The 25,473-nt window shown below is 46.0% G+C and overlaps 1 protein-coding gene across 3 annotated transcripts in view; it reads left to right on the top strand.

The window, feature by feature from the left end:
• Positions 1 to 25,473, top strand: part of STAT6 (signal transducer and activator of transcription 6) — a 186,675-nt gene that overhangs the window by 96,117 nt on the left and 65,085 nt on the right. For all 3 annotated transcript variants that reach the window (XM_083169345.1, XM_083169347.1, XM_083169348.1), the window contains exons 3-4: positions 11,026 to 11,170; positions 20,630 to 20,771. In XM_083169345.1, the coding sequence (XP_083025471.1) occupies positions 11,031 to 11,170; positions 20,630 to 20,771 (282 nt within the window). In that variant the 5' untranslated portion in view covers positions 11,026 to 11,030. The remainder of the gene's footprint in view (positions 1 to 11,025; positions 11,171 to 20,629; positions 20,772 to 25,473) is intronic.

Below are 25,473 nucleotides of genomic sequence, written 5' to 3'. Positions count from 1 at the left end.
TGATGTAGCATATATCAACTATGGTAACTAATCTCCACTTTGGGCCTTATTCTGGTCTGTGCGGCCGAAGCCGAATATGCGGCCAGGACCGTGCGTCCTAAACCCCACCTTCCGTACGGATCGCTCACTCCGTCCGAATGCGGTAAGCCGCTGACCGCACGGAGCACGAGTGGATTTCTCATGTATACACCTCCTCCATCTCTGGGAACCTCCCCCATCATTCGATGGTCGCAGACCATCGAATGCAGGGCCGAGTGGTCAGGCAGCTCCCGCGAGCTCAGACCACACGGGCATTTCTCCGTGCAAAAGCAGGGATCTGGGCGGCAGCTGACATCCGGCAATGTCATATGTCCGCCCCCTACACGTGCGTCACGGCCGCATTACCATACGTATGCCCCGCGTTTTCATGAGAACGCCCATGAAACGCGGGGCGTATGCATATGTTAATGAGGCCAAACAGCCCTTCAAGCCCCTCTCCTCCCCCTGTTCGTAGTGTAAACAATTCATGCGGAATTTGGACGTATGTCCCTTTCGCACATGCGCAGATATGCCTCTGCACATGCGCAGACACAAAACATCGGCGGAACGAACGCACGCGGACATATCCGCACCAACCAGAATAAGGGCCTTAGTTACTTCTCTACTCTTTACACGGTTTGCTACATCTCCCCCATGTCGTCATACATCATCACACTTACCATTAGCAGTCGTCCCGGGGGCATACTCTTTTCACTCGTGGACTTCCAGAGTGTTTCTCAAATTAGATAATCTTCTAGCAAAATGTCTATGCTATAACTTTCTTTCTCTTTCTTTCTTTCTTTCTTTCTTTCTTTCTTTCTTTCTTTCTTTCTAACTTCAAATCAAACTATCTAATCTTTCCTCAACCACTGCTTACAAAACATCCTTTTTAAATTATATGTCGGAGATAACCTGAATCTAGTGACTTTATTACTTCCTCATTCCACTGTGGAAATACTAGGGATGATGACTTTTGATATTATTATTATTATTATATATCACTTTCACACAGGAAATGAAATTCAGGGTGAAGCAGTTCCACCCACATGCGATTTATTGCATGTAATATCCTCCAGGGAGCTGCAGCAGCGGCGGGGTCTGTGCAGCAGGGTCCGGGCAGTGGCAGCTGGGAGTTAGTAGCGGTGTTTGCCAGATGACAAGGTGGGAAGCACTGCTGAATTTGAAAACATATTTTGAAAAGACAGGCCGGACGCAGATTGGCTGAGAGAATTCAGCCAATCAGCACCCTGCCACCCGGCAAAAACTGCTACTAGCTCCTAGCCGCCGTTGCCCGCCCCCTGTCGCACGGACCCTGCTGCACGCCCCACAGACACCTCCAATCGGACCCCGTTTCTGCACATAGGTGTGTGCCAGTGGTGCTTGTCCACTGGCACACACCTACGGATCGGACCAACACATTGCGGGTGCTAAAAAGCACCCGTTCTGTGCCACTTATGGGTCCGATCTGATAGATTTAATGTGCAGCATGTCTGACCTGATGCGCACAGGACCACGCATCGGGTTGGAGGGGATGTCAAACATCCATTTGAATCGGGCGAAATCATCTCAAATCAGACAGGTGTATGGGCACCTTTAGATCCTACATGCCAGTTGTGTATGTTATGACTCTCGGAGGTACCCACAGTAACCAGAACCCTACGCTCTGTTGTCTCTCCCCGCGGCAGACGAGTGCAGTGCTAGGCTTCACCTTAACAGCTGCGTTCGAAGGAGCTGGTTAGGCCGGCTCCAACCCGGATGCTCCCAGGTCTTATGTGAGACAACGCGTCCACCACATAGTACAACAATTGTTTCCAATCTGCTGTCTGGACTTTCTGTATTTGACAAGGAACTATAAACCCTGATTTATTAGTGTTATCATAGCAAGTGCTTGGTGTGCAACCAAGGCTGACAATTGTGCTTAATCAGCCAGATTGAACATCTATGATTTACAAAACAACTGCCATGGAAGGATGAAATTATGTTGTAAAACGTGTTTATTGCAAATTCACTGCAAACCAGCTATACTTACCTGTCTTCTTCTAAACAAATTGAATACAATTTTAGACTAGATGTCAGTACACACTGTACAATCTATAGAGTCTGAAATTGTCCTATTCTAAAAAAAACATTATCTTTTTCCATTGGTAACTCTTTCATTCCGACAACCTGACACTATTCTCTGCAATACTAAAAGTAACAGAGAGAGTGACAGGGAATACTTTCAGAAAAGCATAAGTTACTACCTTGACCTATCACTTCAAACTGAGAGTAATTGGCTGAGTGTCTCTCATCCGGCATTTGAGGCAATCAATGCTGATGCCCGACAGCAGAACATTCTATACCTCCATATTACCTCAGACCCCTTTTCCTATAGACAGGGTCAAGCAGAAGCCAAAACTGCCCTCTATCTAAACCATTAGTGTTTGGAAACACAACTTTATCTCTCTCTCATCTGGTATCTGATACTAGCCTAAGATACCAGAAAGCAGAACGGATACTTTGTGATACAAAAGCACACTACTTTCCTCTTATCCAGCCTAAAAAACCACTGTGGTGAATTTATATATCTGGGAGACAAGAAATTGTGCACACTCAGAGGTGTAAAGCAGGTAGGATTGCCCCACATACGTATCATATGACAAAAGAAGATAAATCCACAAATTAATAGTCCACACATTGAAGAGCACATTTTCGCGACTGGAGAACAAAATTATATGTTTTAGATTGTATGAGTAAAACCTATGCTTGATACTTAGGGCCTTATTCTAGTTCACTCTTAGAGGCAAATTCCTTCTAAAGCCCTGTACACACGCTTAGATTTGCTTTAGATTTGATGTTAGATTCGATTATTTTCGATTAGATCTGGCATTAGATCATCCCATTCAATTTGGCATTAGATCTGTACTTTTGCATTCGATTCGATTTCGATTTCACAATGGAGGCACAAGGTACTCATTCGATTTACTGGATCGAATTTGAGATTTCCTTGGCTGCACAGTAGATTTTTCTATTCAATTTTGAGAAAACGATTTTGAGAATCGAATGCAGATCGAAAGTGTCCTAAAAACCATTCGATGTGGATTCGATTTTGCTTCTATAAGCAAAATCGAATCGAACACAGGGAAAAATCTAAGCATGTGTATGCAGCTTTAGATGGACAAAACCATGTGCTCTGCATGTGGGGCAGATGTAACATGTGCAGATATAATTAGATTTGGGTGGGGTTTTTCTTCAAAGTGAGATCTATATTGCAGTGTAGAAATAAAGCAGTCAGTTAGTATCCCTGCACCGAAACAAAATAACTCACCCAAATCTAATTCTATCTGCACCTGTTACATCTGCCCCCTGCAGTGCACATGGTTTTGTCCATCTGAGAAGGAATTTGCCTCTAAGAATGAACTAGAATAAGGCTCTTAGATGAGTAAAAATGTATGTTTTTCTGTATTGGGACAATACATTGAGTGGGAACAGAAGTACCTCTAAAAAACTCCCAACATCACAAAAGTGACAAAAGTCACCCTTCCTTTTAAAAAAAGTTTTACAAAATAAAAGTTATATTTTAAATTTATAATACTACATAAATACATCGTATAAGTGAGCCCCAGGTAAGACATAATCAGTCTTCTCTTGCACTCTACTGCAAAAACCCTTTTACTTATCTGAGATGGTAACTGATAGACTAGCACAGGAGATATGCAGCAGACTGGCTGGATATAGGAACATTAACCAGGAACACATTGACTGAGGCACTACTGAGCAGGCACACAAGACACTATAACCAGCCCATAATACAGCAGAAGCCAGTTTAAATAGTAAACTCCCCGCCTACAGGCGTGGGAGCCGTGCTGCTGTGAGACTTCTGGCGGAAGTTCAGGGCATTGCCTAGCAATGACCCAACGCCAGCCTGCCGTCAATCATGAGCAGGAAGTTTGGGGCGTTGCCAGGCACCTCAGGGTGCCCCAGGGACCTCTCCACTGCCAGTTCCGACCGCCGATCGCCACCGCCAGACCCTGTCCCTGAGCTTCTTGAAGGAACAGCAGAAGGAGCACAACAGGTAGGCGGCCAAGGCGCCTAACAGTGTAACATTCGTTACATGTACATGAGCAGTATGAATGGCGGATCCCTGAGCACACATGTGTTTAGCAGCATTACATGTGTATTAGCCTAGGGCACCCGAAACCTCTAAATATACACATTCTCATAGGCGTGCGCAGTACAATTTATTTGGGGGTACACCGTCAAAGGAGTGTGCATAGCTCCACCTTCCATCATCTATTGGCACATGCTACAATATAAAAAGTCTATCAGCCGCACCAAAATCTCCTGCCTATTTCAGTTGTAATCTTCTTATTACTCTGTGTAACAGTACATGCAAATACAGTCATAAACATATATGGATGACGCAGGTATTTAGTGATATGAACACTAAATACCTAGTCTAGTAACGTTCATACCTAAAGTCTAGTAAAGTTCAATTAACAATGCAAACACACATATAATTGATTGATGGGCGCTTCTTTAAATGGAATACAGTTCTAAAAAGCATAAGTCTTTGGTTAAGGGTATTGCTGGTATTGTTAGTAGCAGAGATGTTCACCCCAAACACTCAATGTGCACACTGTTTTTTTACCTGAATGTCGACATGCACCGCTTCTCTTCGCATGGCTATCGTCCTGGAATGGAATGGAAATTGGGTCTTCCACCAGGCCTTCCGGAATGCAGGCAGTGACTTGTGACCCCCCCCCCCAGCAGGAATGGTTTGTGGGAACAATTCACAACGCAAATAGTGTCATTGTAACCCCACTCCATGCTGTGCAATGCCTGAAATACCAGCAGTGCACAGTGGGGGTGGCCACACGTATGCAATTGCTCTGGCCATGCCCCCACACTGGAAGGCAGCCAGAAAGTAGGCAACTATGGGCTTGGCAGGAGCGGATAGGGCATAGACCTTACTGGGTGTCATGAATCGGGGTATTAGAAATACTTTCCTACCTCTCAAGTATCTCCTGGTTTTCTCTGCATTATACTCCCAGGAGGGGGAATCCAGGTATACATGCTGCAGGCAATCTGACATCTGGTTGGCGTGTCTGCTCTCCATACTGCAGCACTCTCTGCAATAAAATCTAATGCTCAGTTGCATTCTTACCGAATAACCTTAGAAATGATAAATACAAGATATAGCCCTTAAAGTCTTTTCTTTTCGCTCTTATGTATGGGTGGTGGAAATTCTTCATACGGTCACCGTAGTGTTAAGGTTCACCGTAGTGTTTCCAACAAACATGCAATCAAGGGAACCAGTGCTTACACGATCCTGATGGGTATCCTCATATAGCAGGTTCTTTATATTCCAGTTTTCTGGCTTAATAAATTCTCTGAAAACTTCAAAAATTTAGCAAATTTATTTAAAGGCTTCAATTAAAAAATTGCAGGGTGCCACATCAAGATGGTAACATAGAAAAGGTCTACAAAGGTGCAAATGAACCCGGACAAGCTCACCATATGCAGTTCTCAAGTACTGGGTGTGAACCCTTTCTTAAAAAACACCAACGCATTTCAACATATATTGTCTTTCTCAAGGTGTACCAATATCATCTCCCAGATCTACTTTTATACCTACTGGGTATTCTGGGTATTAAGACAACCCCATAAGAGTGAGTGTTTACTCGTCGATTGGAAGTGGCTGCAAAAACCATGTAGGCATTTAATAATATTTCATCCTCCTATGAACATTAAGCCTATGTAGTGGCTATAAATAGGGGTAAATGTTGTATCGCCATATCCGCCAGAAGTGCCTATGACAATATCTGGAAATAGCGATTACGGGGGAGGACGCTTCTCCAGTTAGCCAGTGTGAGCTCAACTCAAGGGGATTATAAGGAAGAAAGTGAATCATGCGCCCCATCTATGTGGGAAGCAAAATTCCCTGGAAGTTGGCGGGAGAAGCTGAGCTCCACCTAGCTAGTGCACGCTTATTGTAGGGGAATTACCAGAGAGTAAGTGGAGTAGTAGCTGGAACGCAAAAAACAGAAATGCAATGTGCAATACTAAATATTATACATTTGCATATCATTGGAACCAAATACATGGTAAATAGGGACCTATTATTCCCATTCATACTTGGAACCAGCATATATTAACCTAACAAACATATAAAGATACACAATAAAAAATACATATACCAAAAAATATACTAAAATAATATATAAAATCACATTTAGATTATAGAAACCATTCAACACCTCCCCCCCACCCCCCTTCTTCATTGCTGCAGTTCTGCACAATTAACTGCAGGGTGTGGTGCCGATACCATTCACCACCGGTGTCCTGCATCGGTAACCATCATCATCAAATGTACCCTACTCTGTGTTTGCGGTATTGGTAAGTTAAGTATCTTGTGAATTATCCGCAGTGCCTCCTCAAATACTCACCTTTTATCCATTCATTGATGGTCATCATCGGACAACTGCGACAACATGTATTCTTGAGCTCCTGCTGATTCCATTCCATACCGGTTCTATTGCGGTCAAAGACTCTACTTGGTGATATGCGAGTCAAAAACTTTATCAGTTATGACTAATTTCTTTCTACTGAGTCTAGGTCAACAACTTCATTTTACTTCCAGTTTCCTCCATCATTGGTCATGCCTTCAGGCGCTGGACATGTGTGGACAAAGTTCCTAAGGGAACCCACCTTCCAGTTTACATCAGCTGTTTACAACAAACACACACCTCAGGCATGACACTGTGGAGATTCCCGGTAGGCCAACACACCTATGAGGCCACCTGTCAGCCAATTACTTTTTTTTAATGTAGCCCTGCACAGAGTAGTGGCCCCGCCCCCTTCTGTCTCCCACACAAGCAACCTTTGCCTATTCACAGAGCAGAGTACCTCATTATGCAAATAAGGGGTGCCCATCTATATGCATTGGGATATATGTGAAAGGGACAGGAGTGGGTGCTATCTGGAGGTGTAATTCTGGGGCAGGGGGTGAAGATATTTATATTGGGGGGGTTATGGTAATGAGTTGTTTGTCTGATTGAGTTGTTTTGTGGGTCTGTGTTCAGTCTCAGTGGGTAGAGGTGGGGTATTATTTAAAAAGTCGATGCTTGTGGTTTGACACAACAGCTTAAAGGTCTGGGGGCCACTAGACTGCCAATCACATTGAAACCAATGACTTACACACAGGTGAAGTCGTGTAGTCATGTATTAATGCCGCCTATTTTGGTGTTGGTTCTGCCTACATTGGATTTGGTGCTCCTCATGAGAGGCCTCTTCTAGAAAATCCAGGACCACTTGGGCTGGAAGGGTTAGTGTTAGACACTAGGGGGTTAGGGTTAGGCACTAGGGGGAAGGGATAGGGTTGGAGGTAGGGATTAGGAATATACTCATGGAAAGCTGGCATATCAAATGACTCTTCTGGAACCATTACTCATCTGACCGTTGAAGATAACCAGATACCAGGTAGAACATGTTTTCAGGATGCAAGGCAATGCAAGGAAAGTTTTCAGGATGTAAGGCAAGACAGGTCAGGAACACATTGTGAGAACAGAAGCTGATGTCCTGGCTGTCTGGCCCTGATCGGGACCAGCACTGGACCACTGTGTGTAACAGTGGTGTGTGAAGTAGACTTGGGCATAAGGCTGCCCAGCTGGTGCTGTAGCACAATGAATGTACATAAAGTAATGGTTCCATCCAATACTATTTTTCTGGAAAAATAGGTCCAGGAATGGTTTCTGCTGAAAAATAATACTGGTTCCATCAGTACGTTACATTAGTACAGCCTTCTAAAAGTCACCTTAAAGGAATGTACATACTGGGTATTTTTGGGCGTGTACGATTATGTGAAAATTGCTCAATGCATACACACTGAGCCATTTTCACCCGGCCCAGCCATTTTCACGGGGGTGAACCATTTTCCACAGTAGGAGACTGTGGAAAGTAGTTCACTTGTCCTGTTAAACAGGGCAAAGGACAGCGGCCATGATGCGGGAGCGCACATGGAATAAATTAGGCCTTCATTTTATTCCTTAGTTGTCACCTGCAGAGCGGCCCCACCAGTCCTGGCACCCTAGGCTGCAGCCTAATCAGCCTATTGGTTAATCAGGCACTGGTCAATGAAGTATTATCTTACAGGGATATTTACCCTATCTGGTTCTATTCAGCATTTGGTTTCTTGCTTCTTCGTCTAGCGGTTTGGGGTACCCTTATTAAATAAAGTAATCTCCTATATTTTCTAACTGTATGGTAAGGTTACACCTGAAAGTGGAAGTGCCTGTTTATAAAGGAGATTATGTGCTGTCAGATTTTCAGCAATTTATGTGACACACCTCCATACACTTGTTATTGGCTGAATACTACTAACCAATGACATTGTGAAGATTATCTGTGTTGAGGCACATTATTGCTGACAGATAAGTTCTCAACATGAAGCATTTGCATGAGGTTTACTTACACCTTGTGGATCGTTATCTATAAATGGAGTTTACTTTCCCTTGCTGCTTTAGGACTTGGGCATTTGTGATTGTAAATTAATAAATTGGAATCATACTATTCTAATTTAATAGGATGCGAGAATCATAATGCCAACTTTTTTTAAAGCGGCAATCATTTACTCTGCAAAACCAGTTTGATTTTGCAGTGTAAATCATTGCCGCTTTAAAAAACTGGAGATATCTTACCAAATCTCTCACTTTCTGTATCTCTCATCCTATTAAATGTCACCCTACTTCTGAGTTGTGAGCAGTGCCAAACAAGTAACCTTGTACAATATCTGGAACAAAGCATTATGTAATGCCAGAGGTGCAAAAACATGTATTTGGCATGTAGCCCAGAATTGCTAGGCAGCTCTTTTTATACACACACTGCAATTTAGATTTTAGTTTAGACACACCTGTTTCATGTACAGTAAAATTCACAGCACATTTTACATCTGCCCCACCTGCAGTCTAATGTGGTCTAGCTCAGTGATTATTAAACTGTGTGCCTAGTCACCCTGGGGTGCTTCAGGAAAGTTGCAGAGGTGCCTTGAGTTGGTGGTCCAGTACCAAATCAAATATTTATGATCAGAATCAGAATCACTTTATTGCCAAGTATATCAATGTACAGCATACATAATACACAGGGAATTTGTTACCGATAACCACTGCTCCCACACAGTGTAGACACATAACAGACCAATATAAAAAATAAAATAAAAAACAGGATCATTTCAAGGGGAGGTAATCAGCATTGTATTTAGATTCATGTGCCTAAATTAGCGCAATGGGGTGAGTTTATTATTGAAGTTGCCTGTGGAAAAAAACTGTTTTTGTGGCTGTCCTTGCCAGTTGGGAGCTGTATCGCCTGCCAGATGGTAGCCTTCTGAACAGGTCATTTGCAGGGTGGCAGTGGTCACTTATAATTCTTTCGTCACATTTTGTAACCATTAAACTATACACGTCCTCAATCGCCGGGAGATCTGATCCTATGATTTTTTCCGCTGCTCTTACGATTCGCTGTAATCTATTTCTGTCATAAGCCGAGGCCGAGCCATACCAGACTATTGAGGTACAGATCACGGATTGTATAATTGCAGAGTAGAAGAGCATTAGGAGTTCCCACGGCAGTTTGAACTTCCTGAGTTGACTGCCAATCATAGCTTATGTTATGCTCATATGTTATGAAGCAAATCCTGTCCCTCACCACATCTAAAGACATGGGCTTATAATTACATACTCTAAGCCCTATTTACTTAATTTAATATTTTTTTCTGAATTTCTCAATAATAAATGTTTGTCACAGGGCCCTTTGCCAAATCCAGTCCGCCATGCTAGGCCTCAAGCCTATAAATACCTGTGCACACCTGAATGACATCACAGACCTCACCCCCAGAACTACACTAACCAGTTGGATTATCATAATGATAAGAAAATATTCAACAATACATAATAAACAAAATACTTATTAAATAGAAAGTTACCAGTATATAGTTCCCACATGTATAAGTCTATACAGATAGAGCCCCTCTTGTCTTTGCCCGGCACTCGCCAGAACATCTCCGCTGGGAACGATGGTGGAGAGGGACTCCATCAGACTGGGACGCGCATGGTCTCACGCGCATGCGTGTCCCGGTCACTGGGCGTCAGGAGCCGGATCTCCGCTTAAGGGAGATGGGCAGGGTTAGGGGTGGGGGGGTTGGGGCAGTGATGGGGACCGTCGATAGGGGTGGCGGGGAGCTCTGTCGCAACGGGGCTTGCGAGCGGGTCATGCACGCACGCCCCCTGGCGACGACTGGTGGCTGGCGGGAGCTTTTAACAGCCCCTGGCTGGATGGAGAGCGCTCCATCTGTATATCACCGTTGAGTGCTCCACAAACTGGACACCGCAGCAGTGTATGGCCAACCAGCTAATTGTGTTACAGGCCAAATGCAAGATGGCCACAAATACAAAACAATAATTAACCAATGATGCGCCACTAGGAATTTATCTTTGTTCTATGTCATCAGATACAGGAGTGCATACATATTTACCATATTAATTGCTCGGCTGAAAATTGCTCAGTGCATACACACAGCAATTTTCGCCTGTCTAAGTGATTTTACAGAGGATGGGAAGTCGTCCAGCCCATCGCCCATCTGCTGGTAATACCAGCAGATGCGCAGCAGCAGCTGGTGATGATGCGGACGCGCGCATGAGCGCTCACCACCTATCACTGCCCTGTACACAATGGGCGGCTTTTGAGCTGAAACCAGCTCAAACGACAAAACTAAACTGCTTTCAGCTCAAAATTGCCCAGTATGTATGGGCCTTAAGGCTATCCTTACAAAGAGATAAGGAACAAAAAGGGTTTAAGGCTAACAATATGGTTCAAAATGGGCAGACTAGATTGGCCGAATGGTTCTTATCTGCTGTCATATTAAAAATTTCTATGTATTGACCACCAATAATTCCACACTCTGTTGCAGTATGATATGAACCAAAGTATAAACAGAAGATTTATTTACAGAATGTTCTTGATTATTTATTGCAGGCGGCATGTTTCAAAATATGGCCAAAACTTCCACTGTTTGGAGTTATGTGTCCAAAATGCCTCAGGAACAGTTAGAAAACCTGTATGGATGTTTTCCCCAGAGGGTGCGGTATCACTTAGGTGACTGGCTGGAAAATCAACCATGGTAAGTAGAAAAATTGGACATGGCAAACATTCTTCTATTATTATTATTATTATTATTATTATTATTATTATTATTATTATTATTATTATTATTGCTACTAAAATGACCACCTACTACTACAATTGTATTATTATTATTATTATTATTATTATTATTATTATTATTATCATCATCATTATAACTGCTACTAATGCTGCTTTCCCACTGCAGACCAGTTTAAAGTACTGGTAATCTTAAATGGTATTTAAAACGGTATTAGCATTCCCACTGCAGCAGATTACCGTTTTAAATACCATTTAAGTACCATTCCCATTGCAGGTAAAACGTTTAAGCTGTTCAAAACGTTTTTACAGCAGAAATAAGTGCCTGTCATTTTAAATGGGCTTTTCAGGGTTAAAAAGGCACACACCTATGATGTTTTCACAGTATAAAAGGAGGGGGAGGGGCTGGGACGGATTAGTGCAGCAATCACCATGGCTGGCAGAGCACATGTCTCTGTGGATTTTGTCATTGTTTCTGCTGTAATTCAGCATGTGAGAGGGTCTTGCAGCTCCTTACATTCTGCTGTTTGATTAATTTTAATTTCACCTGCAATGCTCCAAAAAACGTGTGCACTCTTCTACAATCTTCTCCCCACAAACTTCCTGGTTGTGGGGAGGGTCAGAACACAGGCAACAGCCTATCACTGAATTGTAGCCTGTTGTTATCACTAAATAACGTTTAAGAGGCATGACAGGGTATTGTCTAATCGCTGTGCCCAACTACCCCCCACAAATGACATAACTCTCTTGTTGGATAAAATTGGCCACAGCAGCCATCTTTATTGAAACAATACAATTTTAAACAATAATCCAAAAACATTCCCACGGAAGGTGGTCCCCGAGGCCCTCAATAAATATATATCCACACCTCTAAGCACTTCCAGGAGCTCTTACCCCCAGCCGATAGCGATTGGCTCGAGGGCACCAATTGTACACACCCAGTGCTCATTAATTAACCTCACCCAGGGGAGTCCAGCCCCCTCATGGGGCCCTCCCCGCCGCATAATTAAGCCTCAATGCCACCAACCTCGAGGACCCCCCTCCGCACAGGCCACTGTGACAAAAAGACATCCTATCAAATATTCTACCTAAACTATAAAAAATAGGGAAGGGTGGGTGGGAGCTGTTGAGAAAATCTCCCAGTGACCCCTATTTCCTGCCTGAACCCTGCTTATAAACCCCTCCAACACCCCGTTAAGCCCCTCCCCCTATGACCCTCTCCTTAAGCACTCCTCCTATGACTAACTGCTAGTCAGCTCCCTACAAACCCTGTCAGGGGAGCCTACCCCCAGGCTTTGCCTCCAGTCCGGCTCCTACATGACAGGGTATTGTCTAATCGCTGTGCCCAACTACCCCCCACAAATGACATAACTCTCTTGTTGGATAAAATTGGCCACAGCAGCCATCTTTATTGAAACAATACAATTTTAAACAATAATCCAAAAACATTCCCACGGAAGGTGGTCCCCGAGGCCCTCAATAAATATATATCCACACCTCTAAGCACTTCCAGGAGCTCTTACCCCCAGCCGATAGCGATTGGCTCGAGGGCACCAATTGTACACACCCAGTGCTCATTAATTAACCTCACCCAGGGGAGTCCAGCCCCCTCATGGGGCCCTCCCCGCCGCATAATTAAGCCTCAATGCCACCAACCTCGAGGACCCCCCTCCGCCACAAAGCACGAGGTTAAACCCTTAACCCCGTGCGCCCCCCCCACATCCGGAACGCTGTTTCTATTCCCTCTTGTAGTCCCAAAGACCAAACATCTATCCCCACAGCATTCAGGTGCACACCGTCACCTCTCCAAAATGCCCCGGCACCAGACTCAAGTTCCCTGTGCCTCACCACCACAGCTCCGTTTCTGGCCATAAAGCGCCCAATCGCCCTGTTAACTTTAATCCGTGCCTTATTGAGCTTGTCAGCCGACCTCGCATCCCTCCAATAATGGCGTGGCACGATGTCTGACCAAACCGTGATTAATTCCGGAAACATTGCCCATAACCGTAGGAGATCAAACTTGATATCCCGTATCAACTCCCTAAATGGTCTGCTCCCAAGGTCATTCCCGCCCACATGCAGAACTAATATGTCGGGAACCCTATCGAGCCGAACAAAACGGTGAAATTCCTGCAGCACTCCACTCCATACCATACCGCGTTTTCCCAGCCAGCGAACCACTGCCTCCTCTCTATCCAAACCCAGCTGGCGGCCGTTCGGTCTGACATCAGCCCGTAAAGCTCCCCAAAAGACATATGAATGTCCTAAAATCCAAATCAGGCACGGAGGCTGCCCTAAAACAGAAAAAACACGGTCAACCTCAACAATCCCCTAAACGAACATAAGACCGAAAGCGAGATGATTCCCACCGCCCAATACGCTTAATCAACTCATCCCCAAATCCCATTCTAGCAGCCTCAGTTGCGGCCCCAATGCGGAAAGAGTGACCCGCGTATTCCTCCCCCTTGAGGCCCAACGTCCGCAGGACTGCTCTAAACACACTTGTGAACTGAAACCGTGATAAAAAGGATCCATGCGCATGCATCAGCAAAGGATCCCTTTCCCTGCCCACTCTGACCTCCTTAAATATCCTCAGCCGTGCCACCGGGCACATATCTGAGCCTGGTACAGAGAAGAGAACTACCTTCTTCCCCTTCCCTAACTGATCCGTCTTAGACCTCCTCACCACTAGCTCCACCCTATCCGAGTATAAATCCACATCCTCTCCTAACAAACCTCCCGGCCTGGACACGCTTGGACTCACGAGCTCCCCAATCCGCAGTGCCCCGAAGAAGGCAAGCGAAAAGGCTATCCCAAACAACCTTTCCTCGAAATTGGAACTACAGACCTCCCCTAACTTCATGCCCATATTCTGTAACAACTGGAAAGACACCGGCCTTCTCTGATCCTGTACGACATGACCTCTCCTCCAACCTTTTAAAGCCTGCGCAATCAGGAAATTCTTAGTGACGTCAGGCCTGCCGCCTGCACGAAACCCAAAAGCCAAGCCCGCCATGCAGCGCGTGATTTTTGCCACTGACCAACCAATCTCCTTACAATGGCCTATATATAGCAAGACAGCCAACTCGTCATCATCCTCCTTCAGACCTACTACCTCACGCCATTCTAACCAGCTCCGCCATTCCTGATTGTATGCCGACCATGTATTCGGGGCCAAGGATTCCCTGATGAGCTGATCGACTACCCGTCCAGCAGAGCCCAGAGCCGACTCGGGAACCCGGTCCCCTCCCTGTCCGCCTCTGGTGCCAACTCCCGAAAACGCTCCCACTGTGAACGAGATAAAGCATCCGCAATGCCGTTAGAGACACCGGGAACGTGCCTAGCCACAACCCACAAATTCAAAGCCAGACATTCCAATACTAACTGCTGCAAAATAGTGACCACTGACGGTGAAGATGCCGACAATTGGTTAATAGCCATGACAACCCCCAAATTATCGCAGTGAAAACAAATCTTCCTATTGCGGAATAGCTCCCCCCAAACAACTACTGCTACCAAGATAGGAAACAACTCCAACAATGCCAAGTTTTTAACCATGCCTCTCTGCACCCAAGACTCCGGCCACCGGCCTACACACCAATGTCCCTGGCAATATGCCCCGAACCCACCACTCCCGGCCGCGTCTGTGAAAAGGTCTAGCTCAGTAGCGACGCATGTGTCTGACATCCACAAAGCTCTACCGTTAAAAGCTTCCAAAAAAGTTGCCCACACCCGCAAGTCCCCTTTCAACTCACTACCTAATCTGACAAAATGATGAGGAAGAACCACCCCTGCTGTCGCTGCTGCCAGCCTCCTGCTGAAAATGCGTCCCATAGGCATAATGCGACACGCAAAATTCAATTTGCCCAGCAAGGATTGCAATTCCCGCAATCTAATCTTCTTCAACAGCAATGCCCTCCCTACCTCGGCCTTCAAACCCAGCAATTTCTCCTCGGGCAAGCGGCACTCCATATTCTCGGTATCAATGACAATACCCAAAAAACTGATCACAGTCGCAGGGCCCTCCGTCTTACCTGGAGCAAGCGGGACCCCAAAGTCTGCCGACACCCTTTCAACAGTCCTCAACAATAAGTCACATACTCCGGTTCCCCCAGGACCAATACATAAGAAGTCATCTAGGTAATGAATAACTGAACTACACCCAGAGACATCCTTAACCACCCACTCCAAAAAGGAACTAAAGGCCTCAAAATAAGCACATGACAAAGAACAACCCATCGGTAAACAACGATCAACAAAAAATTCCCCGTCCCAACAACAACCCAACAAACGCAAACTGGTTGGGTGAACCGGCAGCAAACGGAATGCCGATTCAATATCAGTCTTTGCCAATCTGGCCCCTTTCCCAAACCGCTTCACCCACTAAACAGCCGCGTCAAACGATGTATAAACCACCGAGCAGATGTCAGGGTCAATGCCATCATTGACCGACGCCCCTTTTGGAAAAGATAAATGGTGTATAAGACGAAACTTGTTCGCCACCTTTTTTGGCACCACCCCCAATGGAGAGACTATCAAATCTGGCCATGGTGCCGACCCAAAAGGTCCAGCCATACGACCTAGCTGCACCTCCTTACGCAGTTTATCCTGCACCACCTCTGGATGCTCCCTTGCAGACTTCAAATTCCTCCTCAAGCCCCCTGAAACCTGCACGTCGGAAGGTATCTTAAAACCTTCCCTAAACCCCTCCTCCAACAACACGGCTGTCTGCTGGTCAGGATACCTACGCAGATAGCCCAGCATCCTTTCCAGCCGAACCGGTGTCTCCCCCTTTTGAATTACCGTCCCGTGACTTCCCTCTGAAGCATTTATTTGCACCATGGGTCCCTCCACACGAGGAACATTCATGTTTAAATTTGCATTTTGCCCCAAAACGACATGACCCGTCATTAAAGGCAAAGCAGAGTCCCTTCTGCATGGCCGTCCCATTTGTGGCCTCCCTCGGCCCCCCCCCCGTCCCCACGAAAGGGCTGCCCACTTTTTGTGGGAGCCGTCACCTTTAACCATAAAGCAATATCCTTATGGTCCCAACGTATGTTAGGGCGAACAGCCTTCCTCTGCCTAAACTGCTCATCGTACCTGAGCCAAGCCAAGCCCCCATACACACGGTATGCCTCTCCTATCGCATCCATGTAACAAAACAAGCCTGAACAATTGTCAGGTGCCTTCTCCCCAATCACACTAGCTAAAATAGCAAATGCTTGCAGCCAGTTCGTGAATGACCGCGGTATCAGCCGATACCGCCGCCGTTCCTCCTCCTCCTTCTTCTCCTCCTTACGGGGCCTATCCAGATTAAAACGCTCTAAAGGGAGCAATGAAAATATATCAACGTATTCCCCTTTCCAAATCTTCTCCCTCACCTCCTGCTTCAGGTGGGCCCCCAATGGCCCCTCAAAGCATACATACACCTCCCCTTTTGCAGTGTCACTGAGCCTTCCACTCTCCTCCTGCGTCCCAACACTGCCCCCTTCTGCCCCTGCACTACTGCTACTTTGCTCACCGCCGGATACCGGCACCCCGCTGCTCACCGGCACCCCACTGCTAACCGGCACCCCACTGCTAACCGGCACACTATTACTGACTGGCACACTAATGCTAGCTGGTGTGCCTGCATTCTGCGGCACCCATGCTGCCGCCGGGGACGGCCCCGCCCCCTGCCGCAAACCCACCAACCAATCTGCAAAACCACTCAATAGTTCAGTAAAACCTCTACTCATTTCCCCTTGGAGGGCTAACCCTCCCCCCCCCTGACTCTGCGCTAAAGCATTAATAGACATAGAGACAGACTCACCAGGCTGCCTGGGGGCTGTGAACCCAGCAGCCGCAGGTCCAGTGTCCTGACGAACTCCAGCCAATGAGGAAGGACCAGGTATTTCTCCATCATCTGCTGACGCTGCCATCTCTCTTCCCCTGTCATCCCGACCCTCAGGTACAGCACCAGCCAGCGTGACCTCCTTGGAGGCGGAGCCAGCTGTGCGCCTCTCGCTCCGTGTACCAGGCCTGCGGTCCTCAGCCTGTACTTCTGCCCCCCTGGCACGACTCACCCCGCGCTGGGCAGCAGCATGCCCCGCATGCCCCACCGCACCAGGTCCAGTACCACGCAACGCCGGATCTTCTTGCACGTGGGGGGGATCCCCCCCGCGCGGAGGGTTCCGCCTGCTGGTTGGATTCCTCCCAGACCTGGTCCTGCGGGCGGAAGGTGCCCGGCCCGCAGCCTGGCCTGGAGGGTCCCTAACGGGGCTCCGTGAACGGCGCTGAACCCTGGGGGACACAGATGGGCTAAAGCGCTCCGGAGGCCTGGACCTCCGAGGCCGTGCACCCGCTGGAGCAGCCTCCTGCGTTGCTGCTCCCAGTCCCCCCAGCAGACCTGACATCTGCTGCTGCAGCCACTCAGTCCCTCTGGTGCCAGCTGCCTCCCTGAGGGCAGCAAGCGCAGCGGATACCTCCGCATCAGCGTTGCCTGGGGAAGCCATGGGAGATGTCACGCTGCTTAGCTGTTGAGAAAATCTCCCAGTGACCCCTATTTCCTGCCTGAACCCTGCTTATAAACCCCCCCCCCCTGCTTATGACCCTCTCCTTAAGCACTCCTCCTATGACTAACTGCTAGTCAGCTCCCTACAAACCCTGTCAGGGGAGCCTACCCCCAGGCTTTGCCTCCAGTCCGGCTCCTACATTCCCACTGCCTCAAAAACGTTATTTTAGCGTGTAGGACTCTGCTTTTAAAACGGGTTGAAATACCATTTAACTTTAAACGGTATTTCAACTCTGGCACTTTCCCACTGCAGCCTTAAAACGGTATTTTGCACTGAAAAATTGTCAATTTACCGTTTTTGAGCTGCAGTGGGAAAGGGGCATGACACTATTATTATTATTACTATTATTATTATTATTACTACTACTACTACTACTCATTAGTACTACTACTATTACCATTACTACTACAAATTATTATTATTATTATTATTATCATCATTATAACTGCTACTGACACTATTATTATTACTATTTTTTTTATTATTATTATTATTATTATTATTACTACTACTACTACTACTACTTATTAGTACTACTACTATTACCACTACTACTACAAATTATTATTATTATCATCAATATAACTACCACTAATACTACTTTTACCAGTACCATTATTATTATTATTATTAACATTATTATCATCATTATAATTACTACGAACACTATTATTAACATTATTATTACTACTACTACTCATTAGTACTACTACAATTATTACTATTATTATTATCATTATAACTACTGCTAACACTACTATTACCACTATTATTATTATAATTATTATTATTATTATAACTACTACTAACTAGAGATGAGCGGGTCCGGATCTCCGGGTTCCGACAGATCCGAATATCGCGATCCGAGCCGGCTCGGGAGTTCCCGCCTAAATTCCGGAACGAAAACAAGGCAAAACGTCATCATCGCGCTGTCGGATTCTCGCGGGATCTGGATTCTATATAAGACGCACGTGCGCCCCGCCATCTTTACTCCAGCATAGGAGAGGGAAGAGGGTGGTTGTGCTCTGTGCTGTGTGCTGTGCTATAATAATAATATTTTATTTTGCTGCTGCTCACTCGATTAGGGTCTGTAGGGGCTGCTGTACACAAGTCCAGTGTACAAGGGGCTGTACAGGGGCTGTGTTCAGTGTGACAGGGCTTGTGTCCAGTGTGACAGGGCCTGTGTACAGTGTGACAGGGTCTGTGTCCAGTGTTCAGGGTTTGTGTCCAGTGTACAGGGTTTGTGTCCAGTGTACAGGGGCTGTGTCCAGTGTACAGGGGCTGTGTCCAGTGTACAGGGGCTGTGTACAGGGGCTGTGTCCAGTGTACAGGGGCTGTATACAGGGGCTGTGTCCAGTGTACAGGGGTTGTGTCCAGTGTACAGGAGCTGTGTACAGGAGCTGTGTCCAGTGTCCAGGGGCAGTGTCCAGTTTACAGGGGCTGTGTACAGGGCCTGTGTCCAGTGTGACAGGGCCTGTGTCCAGTGTGACAGGGCCTGTGTCCAGTGTGACAGGGCCTGTGTCCAGTGTGACAGGGGCTGTGTCCAGTGTACAGGGGCTGTGTACAGGGGTTGTGTCCAGTGTACAGGGGCTGTGTCCAGTGTACAGGGGCTGTGTACAGGGGTTGTGTCCAGTGTACAGGAGCTGTGTACAGGAGCTGTGTCCAGTGTCCAGGGGCTGTGTCCAGGGGAGTTGTCCAGTGTGACGGCTGTGTCCAGTGTACAGGAGCTGTGTCCCGGGGCGGTGTCCAGAGGCTGTGTCCATTGTCCAGGGGCTGTGTCCAGGGTAACGGGCTGTGTCCATTGTCCAGGGGCTGTGTCCAGGGTGACGGGCTGTGTCCAGGGGCAAGGTCCAGGGGCAGTGTCCAGTGTGACGGCTGTGTCCAGTGTACAGGAGCTGTGTCCAGAGGCTGTGTCCATTGTCCAGAGGCTGTGTCCAGGGAGACGGGCTGTGTCCATTGTCCAGGGGCTGTGTCCAGTGTCCAGGGGCAATGTCCAGGGGCAGTGTCCAGTGTGACGGCTGTGTCCAGTGTACAGGAGCTGTGTCCAGGGGCTGATGTCACTGAACATCGGCCGATATCATTCAGTGGGTACACGCAATTTTGGGACCTGCATACGCTGGCAATATTGTTAATTAAATCGGCCACAGTCCCCGTCGTTTAGTGTGTATGGGACTTTCTTCTTGTACATTCTGACACTGTGCAGGGGCAGATCACAGAGACAATGGATTTATCTAGTTATTGGGGCCCCTCTGTGTCTCTCCAATACCATCTCTTAACATTCTCTATAGCCTTATCCCTCCTTTATCTCTCCAGTCTCATGCTACCAGTGTTCTCCAGCATTTTGAACCTCAAGCCTCACACCACCTTTTCTCTCCAGCCTCATGCCATCCATGTCTCTTCAGAATCCCCTGAAAGAGATCAGGGGATACAGTACATTATACTAATTTAAAAGATAGATATGGGGGAACATGTAAAGCAAAAAAGGCAACATGACAGACTTGCAGAAACTAGGAGATATTAGGGAAAGGTGGAGAGCACACGAGGTAAGATGGAGAGGATATAGGTAATAACTGTACTCCATAATGCACAAACTATCAAGACCCACAAAGCTCTGGGGGTGCCTGGACAATCCACACGCCACTGACCATTCACTATACATTTACATTCCAGCATTTTTAAATGTCCATTTTAATCAACTAGAAGAACAAATATTTTCCCTACGGTATCTTGTAGACTTTATAGCTACTGTATGTGATTAAATTGAAATGTGCGGATCATCTACTTGGCATTACCATTTCATAATTAATTGCACTTACTGATGTTTATGCTGTTGCTTGGCTGATATGTTTACTTTGTTTTCACAGGGAGCATATCTCTGGAACAGATTCATTCTGCACTGAAAAGGCAAATTCTGTAATAAAGGATTTGGTGGCAGAACTAGAGAAGGTAGCCAGGAGCTGTGGAAACGATGGACCCTTGGTTCTCCAGTGGGCAGAAAATTTTAAGGTATGTTATCTGACTGGTGATACAAAATAAGTTGTTCCCATTGCTGACCTTCCAAGCCCTACAGCAAAAAGAGCTTTCTGGTTGTGAAGCACTGGGGTAAATTAACTAAGATGGGAGTTCTACTGAAGCTAGGATGTTGCCCATAGCAACTAGAGATGTGCAGGGTTTGATTTACTCTGATTTCAAAGCAGTATCTTATTGGCATTCAACTGTCAACAACTGTCATGTGATTTGGGATAGCCAATAAGATCCTCCTTTGAAATAATAAATCAGAGCCTGCACATCTCTAATAGCAACCAACCAGATTCTACTTCTTATTTATTTGGCACCCTCTAGAACAGTGGACCCCAACCTGGGGTATTTGTACCCCTGGGGGGTACACTGCAGACCGGTTGGGGTTCCTAAAATTAATATTGGTAATGGCAGAAGAAGAGGAAGAAGTCTCCCGATGGCGGAAGAAGTCTCCCATTGCCGTGGGGATGACCCATGTTGCGTCACTGCCATCTACAATGTCATCAGCATTTCCTTGTGCTTTTGCCCGACCAGCAATCCACTGGGAGGTACCCATACTGCCCTGAGATATCAGAGACCATCTGCCCCGCACTGACACAGGTGGAGGAAGCAGCGGCATTGATCGTACAGGTATTAGCGGGAACACCGGAAACAGTACACAGCCAGCGGCCAGACATAGAGGGACCGGATTCCTAACTGCACACTACTCCTCCGCTACTCCTCAATATAAGGACACACATACTGCTCACTTCCACGCCACTAATAAGTACTGTAGATATTTAAATTGAGAGGAATGTCTACTCATAAATGAAAAGCCTAATCAAGGAGTACGGGAGAGAAAAAAGAATGGGAACCACTGCTCTAGAACATAATAATTAGAATCTTATTGGTTGCTATTGGGAACATCCAATCTTCAATAGAACTCCTATCTTAGTAAATTTACCCCACAGTGTTTGCCAGACAACTTGGTGAAATCCATGGTAAGCTCACAGACCAGAACAGCCTGGGCTCCTGCTTATACTCCGGCAAGAGTACTAATTTTTATTTTGACCAATCAGAGGTGAAATATTACTTTTTTTAGTCTTTTTTTATCTGCAGTACCTTTAATAAACCTGCAATATTCTGGGGCTATTTCAGTAATTTCCGCTATTGTGTGAAACTTGCTAATCAGCCTGCTGCAGCGTACATATGCAAATTCTCAAACTCCAAGCACAATCTGAGTGACGGTGGAAGGTGGCCATGCAGGGTTGGGTGTGCGGTGATGTGGCATTGGGTGGGCGGGGTCTGGAAAACGCAGGCATGTCTGCACCATTTTAAGGAAGGGTTGTGGTGGCTGTGTGAGGTCACACGTAGCCTCTACGAGCTGTGAAATGGCCTCACTGCATATGCAAATACGTTGCATTTCTGAGATGCATTCTCATTTCTGCAATGCGATTGCAATTATTTTGCAATTGCCGATCGCGGAGGAACTTGCGAGAGTTTCACCTGCTACAGTTGCAGTTTCGCCTCTTTTTTTTTTTTTTTTTTAGCAAAACTGCAGAAGCAGAAGCAGAAGTAGGCCCCTGTATGGATAATTATAAAAAGTAGAAATTCATTATTTTTCACTTCTTTATTACATTAATATGTAGGAGAAAGTACAGTATTTACCCACTTCCATATATGTGTATATAGATATCAGGAAATACTAATTTTTGGTAGTCACAAATATTAGTCATAATTTAAATAAATCAAACTGCTGCCTGAGTGACACGCAGCAGAGCCTATCGGTAGCAGCCTTATGCAAATTTATTCAGATGCCTCTACAGACTACTTCCCTAGTTTACATCCATTTGGTCAAATGTGCAACATCTTAGACTCCCACCTTTCGTGCCCGTCCAGCTGTATTACCGATCAGTGCATATATTCCACCATCGCTGTAGCATCAACATTTTCACTAGCGTTTTGGTAGGTGCAGCTGCTCCATCTGCCCACAGCCTCCTATGCTTGCAGCATTGCATCTGTGAACACATCCACTTGCATTAACACACGTGGGACATTTCCATAACTCGCCCACTGAACTGTCACCGCTGAGATAGGCCCAGGGGTTAAAGTGAGGGGGAACTGGGTGGAACTGAGTTCCACCACCTCTAATGGTAGGGGGATCTGAGTTCCACCTCCACCACAGTCCTGAACAGTAATTCCAACAGAAAAGCCTGTCCCAGTGGCTTCTTCTTCTGGCACGGCATATGTGATGTAAAGTGAAGATGATCAGCTGTGGACATTATGTGTATAAGAGGCATTACTGTGTGACTTAATATAAATCAAGGGCACTACATGCGGTATAATGTGTATACGATTGTGCTACAGTGTGTTGTGAGCCATTATCCCTTTATGGAAGGTGGGGCACAAATTCCCTGGCAGTGGTCTAGGCTCTGCCTAATTATTATTATTTTTTTGGGGGGGGGGGCTTTGCTTCCCTACCTGCAGCTGGCATATAGATAGATGGGTGCATGCCGCGAGGCTGGGCACCCTTGATGCATGGTATGACCCTGTAATGGGTGGTCATGCTTCTCCTGAAATGCGCGCATAGGGCATAATTCTGAGTTTGGTGCAGGTACTGCGCCACATGCAGATTCCCTATTATTGGGAATCTGCTGCTTTGCAAGGTCCATTCTGCACTTACTGTATGCACAATGGGCCTTGCAATGTCACCCACAGTTCCCCTCTCTGTTGCCTGACTGACAGGAAGTGGCATTGAGGGGGTGGGCAGAAGGCGGAGGCGGTTGCCCTGTACAGATAGGTGAATTCTGTATTAAGAGTGTGGACATGAAAGGTGTGGCTGCACTTCTCTCCAGAGTAGATGTATGAACTTCAGCCACCAATATTTCTTCCTTCTCCGACATATCAGTCCGTTTGCAGGATTCTAAAAGCAGCATCAACATATGTACAGTATATGCTCTCTCTGGTTTGGTAAGGCCAAGGGAAGCATTTACACAAGGGTGTTTCAACCAATGTAATGTAAAAGATGTTACTCAGTAATACTCAATAGAATCATACTTGCCTACCTGACCCTCTCCATGAGAGAGAAAATGCTCTGTTTCTGGCCTTCCCTGGTAATGTATGACTGCAAGCACCTGTGGTGAAACGCCTTTCTTATCAATTAACTAGCTCACCGCAGGTGATGGCAATTATACATTACCAGGGAAGCACAGGAACAGAGCATTTTCTCCCGCATGGAGAGGGTCAGGTAGGCAAGTATGGTTAGAATACTTACATGCACAGTTTTAATAACTTTCCTCTAGGATGAATATGGCAAACTGGTGAAAAACAAACTAGCCCTGATTGTATTAGAAGGTGTTCAATGTGGATTTTATACACATACTTTGTGACCCAATAGTTCATAGATCGTAATGGTGCTGAAACTGAAGATGATATTATCGATTATATATTTATTGCCAATCAGTTCCCTTATTTCCCTATATCGGTATTCCCATCGTGTTTCAGTCAGACCTATTCACATTTCCATCGGTCACTGCATCTGCTTACTGTTCTTTAGGCATAACGGATAATTACAGACAGAAATGTTAAGTCTTTTATATCTTTCAACTAAGTAAAGAAGATGGGTGATCTATGGGTTCCATGGGTTCCGTTACTGTCTGCCAGGTGGCAGGAGCTTCTGATGAAACTGGATATCCATCAAGACTTTACCACGTTAAAGGAAGTCCCCTATCATACTACCAAACTAGCCAACTCACATAAAAGCATACAAGAGTCCCAGCACCTACACTTACAGTACTGAAAACGTAATTATAATAATGGACTACAGTAGTAGAATAACTTGGCTGGTGATTGTGATGTTCCTAATTTTATGCTTCACTGCAACAACCAGAGCCATCAATAGCAGGGGTGAACCTGGGTATTGGGGGTGTGGCCAAATAAAGGAGTTGTGGCCACACAAAGGGGGTGCCACACACACGTTGCAATGAACTGCTCGGAAACTGACCACCTCCAAGGCATGTGTAAACCGTACTCCATCATCCCAAAATTGTTGATGCCATTGTAAACTTTGGTTGGGTTGAGGTTATGCAGCAACATTACTTGAACCTCCACTTTGAGGAGAAGCTTTCGGACTGAGAGGCCTGGAGGCTGGAGGGTAATGAGTGCACTCCACAGAGTAATGAACTGCGTCATCCATTTGCACCACTGAATCCACTGACATGTATTCCATTTCTGTCCTTTCAAATGACTGAAGTACTGTAGAGTGTGATTAATGATGGCAGCCTTGTTGTTCTTGGGGGTCAGAATGGCCTGCTCGCAGAGGCAGTCCACTTTTTTATATTAGTAACAGCGGCGGCTCTTACCTCTGCGGAGGAGGGGGGGCTGCCTCAATGCAGGCCTCCCCTCTGCTGCCGCCGCTGTGCTTGATGGTCCCAAAAAAATGTATTTGTATGTATTTATATTGTATTGTTTTTTGTTAAGATATTTCGTTATTAATGAACAGTATCAGCCAAAAGGGATTGTGGAATTGTCATGTAAAATGAGAATGTATGCTATGTTGGTTGACCCAGTGTGGGAGTGGTGAAGTAAAGCCACTTTGAATATATAGAAGCCACTGACCGATGCTAGGCCAGCCCTCTGACAAAGTCTGGATGATGAAACGCGTAGGGTGTTGACCTAGCATCAGTGTTACAAGCCGGAGTCTGTGAGAGTG

The sequence above is a fragment of the Crinia signifera genome, chromosome 2, assembly GCF_055691185.1.
Source record: "Crinia signifera chromosome 2, ASM5569118v1, whole genome shotgun sequence".
In the NCBI taxonomy this organism is placed as follows: Eukaryota; Metazoa; Chordata; class Amphibia; order Anura; family Myobatrachidae; genus Crinia; species Crinia signifera.
This window is presented reverse-complemented; position numbering and strand designations above follow the sequence as displayed.